This window comes from Salmo salar, chromosome ssa16 (genome assembly GCF_905237065.1).
Source record: "Salmo salar chromosome ssa16, Ssal_v3.1, whole genome shotgun sequence".
NCBI lineage: Eukaryota > Metazoa > Chordata > Actinopteri > Salmoniformes > Salmonidae > Salmo > Salmo salar.
Genome location: NC_059457.1, coordinates 25,352,414 through 25,362,027, shown reverse-complemented (window position 1 = coordinate 25,362,027; position 9,614 = coordinate 25,352,414). Strand labels below are relative to the sequence as shown.

The window sequence follows — 9,614 nt, the reverse complement described above, 5'->3', positions numbered from 1 at the left end:
GAAGGGCATCAAGGAATCTTTGGGTTGTCTGAGAATTTATAGCACAACTTTTAATGCTTCTTGGTTGTTCTGAGCAGATTATAGTACTTGATGCCTGTGTGAACGTGATGATGGGCCCAGAGATGGCCATATCACCCCCTGATAAATGTACGTTATTACCAAAAAAATTATATATATCGGAAAAAATATATATATCGCCCCCCCATTTTGTGCCAACAGCATGGTAAATAAAGTAAGAGAAAAGGGGGGATAACATACTCAGTTACCTTATGCCACCATATATGGGGACAGTATATTTCACTAGCATGGGCTTCCTGAGACAGGGGGTATTGAAATCAGTTGGAGAACAGACTCCTGCATGGAACGTAGATGAATTTAAAGTTTAAGCCAAAAATGGTTTTGCTACAAGTGAAGTGGGAAGAGACACTAAGCCAAAGTATATTTTTTGTAAAATATATGATTTATATTTTTTTCTTCTTTGGTCTTGAGTACATGGATGCAGTAGTCAATGATTATTCTTTGCACATGTTTTCAAATAATCCTGCACCTATTGGAAATAACCCACTGGGCACAAACATCAATTCAGAATCATAAACACAACCTACTCGGTCTAGGTTTCAAAAGTCTGATATAAGAGCCCAAGCATGATATAATATAATTATCTGCCTGACCAAAAGGCCAACCAATGAGCGAGATAATAATATGATGCATTACATTTTTTCTTTTCTTTTCTTTTATTCATTAGGATCCCCATTAGCCGACCCCAAAGGCGACACCTAGTCATACTGGGGTCTGAAAAATACATTACAGACAAAATAGTTTACAATTTACATACATTTAAAACGTTAACATTATTGATGAGAAATGCAAACATATGGCGCATGCATGCGATAAATGTTATTTTTTTGATCGTTTAATGTGTGACTGCCGGGGATAAATCGCCGTGTGCCTTTAATTGAAATGTTCCTGCATGATGTATTGTGATTAACTGGCTGTCAGAGGGTAGCGCATGCGTATGCAGAGAGGCGGAATCAGTGGATGCTGTAGACTTGCGTTGCTCTGTGCCCGCCATCCCTCCGCAGCCAGGCAGACCGCAGAAACTGACAAGAGTAGCCGACTGAAGGAGGGCTGAGCCAAGATGGGACGAGACATCTGGCACGACAGAGCCAGCACAACAACAGGTAGCATTTGCGTCTTGTTTTTTAGAGAACCGTGTGATGAACGTACATCTGTTTGATAAAGTGACCGCGGAGGGTGAGGAATGCTGGACTGAATTATCATCGGGAATGCCTCTGGCAGGGGGTTTCTTTATGGTGTCCACAGGGATGATGGCGGTTCCGTTTTTTTTTTTTTTTTACAATAGCTAGACTACGTGATGGGGGCGAATGCAGGTGTAGGCTAATGTCAAGGGCGCACATTGCTTCGTCCCGCAACGAGACATGATTTACAGATGGCTCGTTGCGGAAGCTTCCGTAGCCTGGCGTCCTTTGGCTCGCTGCGGAACAAGCAAGGGCGCACCGAGCGAAAAACGGCTGAGCGAGGGGGTTCCTCCATCTCACTGCCGGGAGGATCGTGGTTTCAGAGATGTTATATTTAAGGTCTGGTAGCCTACTGGTAGCCTACTCCACTATGCGGATTGCATCGTGTATACTCAAGTAGAGTTGCAGCTAATACAGCCTGTCTGTTTGACTTACCGACTGATGCTAAATCACGACCAGGCGCGGAGGAGATAATAGGTTAGACCACCAGTGTATCTATTTAAACTGGCATTGGCGACTGCCATGTCATTACTATAATGTTTTAATCTGATATCTAGGCAAATTATTTAAATATGTATTTCCATATCAGAGTTTAGTTCTCATTCATCATTTGTTGTCTCCTGTCCGTATGTGCCCGCGGTTTCTCCAGAGAGCACCAGATTGTGTTTGTGTGTATGTGTGTGTTTACTCGGGTTTCCGCTTTAAACCAGACTTCTGATTTAATTTCCTCTACAGTAATACTGGCTGTTGGGTGAAAGCATTCATTCGCCATTTAATGGGGCTACAGAGGTCACACGTTTTATAGTGGCAACAAGCCTATGGGGAACGTGCTATATTCCTGTGTAAATATGAATGTGGTTATAACCTCAGTACTTGAATTTGCTATGCAGTCTCCGCCTCCAATGACTGTGTAGGACCGTGGCCTGTATTGTATTTCTGCTTGAAAGGGATCTCTCTGGCTTGATTATGTATGAAACCGTGTTGGCTCTATGCTGCTGTCCATGGTGCCGAAAGCCCAACAACAGCCCATGCTGAGTAAATCAAACCGAGACGCAATCATTAAAGCCTCAGCTGAATGCACGCGACAATTTAATGTGCACACGATCATCGTTTTCAGCTGAGATATCGGTCGACAGTTACTTGGTTTTAATTTACATCCGTGTGCCACAGAAAGTATATTCATATCCATTATGTAATTATTTAAAATATCAGTTCATAAGACACCACATGCTGTGACAACATGTTTACAAAGAAACGCATAGGTATACTGTCGAGATTCTTGACAAGGGTCATATTACATTCTGTTTTTATTTACACCTTTCATTGCCTACATTTGTTTATTGTATTTTAGTTAGTATATTGCCAATTTTAATATCCAAATGTAAGTTGTAGGGTACTCACTATTCAGCATGTTGTTACCACATGACAAAACTCTCTCTCTCTCTCTCTCTCTCTCTCTCTCTCCTGAAAAGGTTTACATGTTTCATCGACAATCTGTTGCCATAGCCATGCAGTAATTTATGAATATGTGTATTTCCGATGCAGGATGTGAGAACATGAGAAGAGAGAGGTGTATCAGGGTGCAGAGCAGTAATAACAAACAGACCTCAGAGACTTTAATGCATTATGTGACCTGTGTTCTCATTACTTTCCAATATATTCTGAGATGTTGTTATTTGTTTACCATCCTCAGCCTGCCTGGGGCAGCATGTTTAATCAGAATATTGTTAATGCTCTCTCTTTCCCTCACCCCACCTCCCTTCCACACTTTCTCTCTCCCTTACCCCTTCTCTCTCTCACTCGTTCTCAATTCAATTCAGTATACTTTATTGACATGGAAAGTAAACACTTACATTGTAAATGTATACATATAGCGACGATGGTGAAAGACAGGAATATGCTAGACTGTTTGTAATTATGCATTAATAATGATAGTGATTGTCATATTATCAGGAATTACAACAAATAATAATAAAGAATAGGAAAATGTAAGTCACACTATACTTCTCACTGGCTGTCCCACAGGTTGTTGCACGAGTCCACACATATGGCTGCTAAAACACAGCATTCTGGTTTGCAGATCTGTCTCTATCACTTCCTGGGGGCAGCATGAGCCCAGCCTGGCCTCTCTGGACAGCCAGGTGTGCCTGTGACGACTGGTCTCCATGGCCAGGCTGTGCTCACTGAGTCTGTACATAGTTAGTGTTTTTCCTCAGTTTTCTATCATTCACAGTGGTCAGATAGTCTGTCACCTTGCACTGTCTGTTTAGAGACAAATAGCATTTTTTTGTGGTTTCTTTCCAATAGGTGATATATTTTATTTTTGCTCTGATAATTTGGTTGGGTCCGATGTTCTGAGTGCTGACCTGAGGCTTTGTCGGGTTGGTAGTGGTTAGTGAATTGAGACTCAGGACCATCTTGCTGAGGGGACTTTTCTCTGTGGTCACCTCTTGGCAGTTGAGGGCTTTGTAATGGTAGGAGTGGTGGGTCACTTGTTTATACATTATTACAACATTTAGTGGCTATTTTTTAAATATTAATCAGAAGAGGGAATTGGCCTAATTCTGCTCTGCATGTGTTGTTTGGAGTTTTTCTCTCTACTCTGAGAATGCTCTTACAGAACTACAGAATGTAGGATTTCAATTGGGTGTTTGTCCCATTTGTCAAATTCTTGTTTTGTAAGCAGACCCCACATTTCGCTCCCATACAGTGCAATTGGTTCTATTATTGATTTGAATATTTTGAGCCATATCCTAATTGGTATGCCTAATTTTATAGATGTTTTAATGGCCCTCTTTGCTTTGTCTTTCAGTTCATTCATGGCCAGGTTGAAGTTCCCAATGGAGCTGATTTTTTGTCCCATATGTCTTTGTGTGTGTGTGTGTGTTCTATAGGTGTGAAGCTGTGTGATTCTCTCTCTCACACGCCGCTCTCCCCCCTCTCTGTCACCCTCTCTCTTGTCTCTGTAGGAAGTCTGGTGTAGAAGCTGAACCAGAAGAGAGCCCAGGCAGCAGTAGTAGCAGCGACAGCAGTGGTGGGGTGGTAGATGCCCTCCCCTCAGCCTCAGGCCCAGTTCCTCCCCAGGCCCCTGTAGGAGAGAAGAGAGAGGACAGCTCCTGCTTTGGCAGCTCTGTAGACTCCAGCGAGGAAGAGGAGGACAAAGAGGAGGACCCCGCCATGTTCTCTAACTTTCTAAGCGGGGCGAACCCCCTCAGCTCTGTCTCCTCTGCTGTCAGAGGAGGTCTTTTTGGGGACAATGGGGAGGTTGACAAACAGAAAGCAGGCGCTCAGCATCCTGGGTCAGTTCCTGGCCCTGGGAATGCCCCACAGCAGCAACAGGGAGGACCCCAGCTGCAGGGGAACGGTCAGGCTGGTCAAGCAGCCAAACTTAGCGGGCAGCAAGCCCCCGCTAAGGGTGGACCACAACAGCAAGGACCTCCTAAGGGTGGTCCACAACAGCAAGCCCCTCATAAGCAAGGACCTGCAAAAGGTGGACCACAACAACAAGCCACCCAACAGCAAGGGCCTGCTAAGGGTGGATCCCAACAGCAAGGGTCCCCTAAGGTTGGAGCTCAGACACAAGGGTCCCCTAAGGTTGGAGCTCAGACACAAGGGTCCCCTAAGATTGGAGCTCAGACACAAGGGTCCCCTAAGGTTGGAGCTCAGACACAAGGGTCCCCTAAGATTGGAGCTCAGACACAAGGGTCCCCTAAGGTTGGAGCTCAGACACAAGGGTCCCCTAAGATTGGAGCTCAGACACAAGGGTCCCCTAAGGTTGGAGCTCAGACACAAGGGTCCCCTAAGGTTGGAGCTCAGACACAAGGGTCCCCTAAGATTGGCACTCAGCAGCAGGGTTCCCCCAGGACTACATCACAGCAGCAAGCCGCTGGTAAAGCTGGGCATCAGTCTAAAGATGGACCTATGGCTGGAGCTAAACCCCTGTGCCCAGTGTGTAACACTACCGGACTCAACCTGAACACCAAGGAGCCACCCAACCATAACACCTGCACACAGTGTAAGACTGTCGTCTGCAGCTTGTGTGGCTTCAGTCCTCCTGACTCTGGCGTAAGTAGAGCTTCATTCCAGAATATACAGTATTTAATACTTTGTTATTTATTTATCATTATTAAACAGTAGGACAAATATTTATATTTTTGACCTAAGATCACCTTGTAGCATTTGTATGAATGACATTCTGTGTCAAATTTGTTTTGTATTGTTTTGTACAGTGGAGAATTGAGCATGCTTGAGCCTGGCCAGTGTGGTTTGATAAGTCAGTGTATTATCTCTCGTTACCACTTAGCAGGCTGCTTAAACAGAGTAGACTGATTTAGTGGCAGTTCATTCAGCATGAGGCAGTCATTAACAGAATATGAAAGTAGTGCTGTACTGTAAAGGCAGTGGCATTAGATAAAGACACAATGTGACTTTAATATTCACATCTTTTTTTTAACGATAAATCATAACCTTCATTATTTTGTATATAGTATGTATCTAGTATGGATTAAGGATTAAGAAAAAAAAACATAGATTATATTGATTGCATTAACAGTTTTTTTTTTGTTCATCTGTGAGAAAACCAAAAACCTTTATATTATGCGTAAAGCTGTGATTTCTATTGTAGGGTAAGGAGTGGCTGTGTCTGACCTGCCAGATGCAAAGAGCACTCGGAGGCTCTGACCCACCTGGAACCCCAAAGATGAAACCCCAGCCTTCACCCAACAAAGCCTCTATATCTCCTGCACCACAGAAGAAAGACACCTCTACACAAGGCTCCATCCAGAAAAACCCTGCTCCATCAGCAACACAGCCACCTAAGGCAGAGACTGCTAAAGCAGCAGACCCTCAGACACCGGCTAGCCCAGTACCTGCTCGGAATGCACCACAGGAGAACCGGAGAACATCAGGGCCTCAGAAACCGCCAGAGCAGCCAGGCCAACCTGGGCATAAGCAGAGTAATGCCACCCCATGCACACAGCAGGAGCCTGGGAAGCCTCAGCAAGCGCTTCCAAAGGATGGAGCCTCTCCTGCCAAAGTTGTGCCACAGCTACAGGCTCAGGCCCCTAAGCAGGAGTCAGGGGGCTTCTTTGGCTTTGGTGGTCCTAAGTCTCAGCCTGCTGCTTCAAAGGCTGAAGATTCAGTGTCTGGGAAGATGTTTGGCTTTGGCTCCTCCATCTTCAGCTCTGCATCCACTTTGATCACTTCAACTGTTCAGGATGAGCCCCACACCACACCACCAGCTTCCCCCATGGTGTCTGCAGCAGCCCAGGCCTCTCCCAAGATGCCCCCTGCAAAGGAGACCAAACCACCTGCTACTCAGAAAGCAGAGGAGAAGAAAGCAGAGCAACCCCAACAGGCCAAGGTCCCCGCATTATTACAGGCCAAAGTAGACCAACCCCCATCAGAGCCTCCAAAGGGAGCAGCATCCTCCCAACCAGCTCTCAAAGCAGGCCAGTCCACCTGTCCACTATGCAAGGTGGAACTCAACAAGGGCTCCAAGGATCCTCCCAACTACAACACCTGTACCGAATGCAAGAACACTGTCTGCAACCTCTGTGGATTTAACCCCATGACAAATGTTGCTGAGGTAAAATGGCTATATCATTTTAATTTGTCTGTGGCTGTATTTATTGATGAATATTTGAAAAATATTTTCACATCTACAGTCGTTCAATGCTCTGGTAATGCTTTATGTAGACCACTTGGTTGTGTCACTATAGGATTTACAAGATGCTAGAGGTCGTCATGGATCCACCTGTACCCGAATACCCAAGACCTGATCTAGGACCCGAGCGGGTCCGGATCCAGAATTCTAAATAATGTCACGGTTCTGGGTCAGATCTGATAGGATTGTCTCGGGTATGTGTAACTTCAACTGACTTGTCCGGAAAGACCCGTACAGATCCGAACCCAACTGCTGCAGTTGAGATAATTGTATAATTTATGCTACTGCTCTTGCTTTTCACGAGAGTGTTGCTTGTTGTTGGCCAATCATAAGTAATCAAAGCGGCAGTAGGCTACGGTCACAGAGCGTCTGTATGTGGAAAAAGTTAGGAGATATCTAATCAATGGAAGATGTAATTAAAATGATGGAATTAAAAGTTAAAGAAGAAGGATAGGCTACAGTGACCAAAAGCCTACAGGTAGGCTGCTATTTAATATTCTGAATGGATTTATTGTTGTTTGTGACTGTGTAGGACACGGAAGTTCATGCAGCCTCAATTAGCCTAGCTAGCTAGCTTAACTAGCTTCTCCCAGTTTGATGCAGTCAAGACAGGTACTACGTAATCATATTGGATGATAAATAACCTAGCTATGGCAGCTATTAGTCTACTAAAGCGCGAGTCGGATTGGTTGGTTAGTGTCTCTCCCTCTCTCCCTCCTAACTGCACCCCATGTCACTCGCTCACATTCACAGTAACCTACACACACAGCACGACCCATGTTAGAGCGTCATCTCTCTCTACCTCTTCTCCCACGTACTTTAACAGCTCCGGTTAATAAAGTAGCTTTTTCTGCTTCCCCACTTCGATCGAACTGGGTCTGGATCCGACCAGGTCTATACGGAACGGCTATAATTGTCCTCAGGTCCATTTGGAACGGGTCTCTATATTTAAAAAATATATTTATGCATATCGGGTCCGGATGGGAAAGTCCCAGGTCCATTTTGGAACTGGTCCATCTTTTTGTAGCGGGTCCAATGTCGAAATTACTTCAAAATTGACAGCATCAATATAGTGCAATATAATGCTATGTAATATAAATTAACTGCCATCACTTTACAAAACGCAATTAAATCTAAACATTTGATGCTGACAACTTATTCATTTGCATTGCATTCAATGCATTGAGCTGGAAACTGGGTTTCAGGAAGGATAATGTATACAGGCCCTACATCACACTAAATTGAGATTTCTACACAGTGGTCACTGCCACTCAGACTCACTCAGATGTATATGATGGTTATAAAGTAAAGTATTTTTAGGATATTATGATCTCTATGAGAGATTTAATGGGCTTGTTTAAAGGGGCAATCTGCGATTGCTACATCAATATTTTGAATTATAAATTCATGATATACAGTGCATTTGGAAAGTATTCAGACCCCTTTACATTTTCCAAATGTTGTTATGTTACAGCCTTATTTTAAAATGGTTTAAATTGTTGTTTTCCTCATCAATCCACACACATTACCCCTTTAATGACAAAGCAAAATCAGGTTTTCAGAAATGTTTGCAAAAAATATAAAATAAATATCACATTTACATAAGTATTCAGACCCTTTACTCAGTACTTTGTTATAGCAACTTTGGCAGCGATTACAGCCTTGAGTCTTCTTGTGTATGACGCTAAAAGCTTGGCACACCTGTATTATGGGAGTTTCTCCCTTTCTTTTCTGCAGATCCTCTCAAGCTCTGTCAGGTTGGATGGGGAGTGTCGCTGCACAGCCATTTTCAGGGCTCTCCAGAGGTGTTTGATCGGGTTCAAGTCCGGGCTCTGGCTGGACCACTCAAGGACATTCAAAACTTGTCCCAAAGCCACTCCTGCGTTGTCTTGGCTATATGCCTTTGTCCTGTTGGAAGGTGAACCTTCACCCCAGTCTGAGGTCCTGAGTGCTCTGGAGCAGGTTTTGCTCCATCTTTCCCTCGATCATCCCCACAGCATGATGCTGCCACCACCATGCTTCACCGTTGGGATGGTGCCAGATTTCCTCCTGATGTGATTCTTGGTATTCAGGCCAAAGAGTTCAATGTTGGTTTCATCAGACCAGAGAATCTTTTTTCTCATGGTCTGAGAGTCCTTTAGGTTCCTTTTGGAAAACTCCAAGCGGGCTGTCATGTGCCTTTTACTGAGGAGAGGCTTCCATCTGTACACTCTACCATAAAGGCCTGATTGGGGGAGTGCTGCAGAGGTGGCTGTCCTTCTGTAAGGTTTTCCCATTTCCACAGAGGAACTTTGGAGCTCTTTCAGAGTGACCATTGGGTTCTTGGTCACCTCCCTGACCAAGGCCCTTCTCCCCCGATTGCTCAGTTTGGCTGGGCGGCCAGCTCTAGGCAGAGTCTTTGTGGTTCCAAACTTCTTCCATTTAAGAATGATGGAGGCCACTATGTTCTTGTGGACCTTTGATGCTGCAGAAATGCTTTGGTACCCTTCCCCAGATCTGTGCCTCGACACAATCCTGTCTCGGAGCTATACGGACAATTCTTTCAACTTCATGGCTTGGTTTTTGCTCTGACATGCACTGTCAACTGTGAGACGTTATATAGACAGGTGTGTGACTTTTCAAATTATGTCTAATCAATTGAATTTACCACAGGTGGACTCTAATCAAGTTGTAGAAACATCTCAAGGATG

The 9,614-nt window shown here is 44.4% G+C and overlaps 1 protein-coding gene across 6 annotated transcripts in view; it reads left to right on the top strand.

Moving 5' to 3' along the window:
- The first annotated feature begins 1,030 nt into the window (after positions 1–1,030).
- LOC106573449 (protein piccolo) overlaps positions 1,031–9,614 on the top strand; it is a 100,526-nt gene continuing 91,942 nt past the window's right edge. For all 6 annotated transcript variants that reach the window (XM_014148506.2, XM_014148502.2, XM_014148505.2 and 3 more), the window contains exons 1-3: positions 1,031–1,181; positions 4,229–5,324; positions 5,884–6,846. In XM_014148506.2, the coding sequence (XP_014003981.2) occupies positions 4,437–5,324; positions 5,884–6,846 (1,851 nt within the window). In that variant the 5' untranslated portion in view covers positions 1,031–1,181; positions 4,229–4,436. The remainder of the gene's footprint in view (positions 1,182–4,228; positions 5,325–5,883; positions 6,847–9,614) is intronic.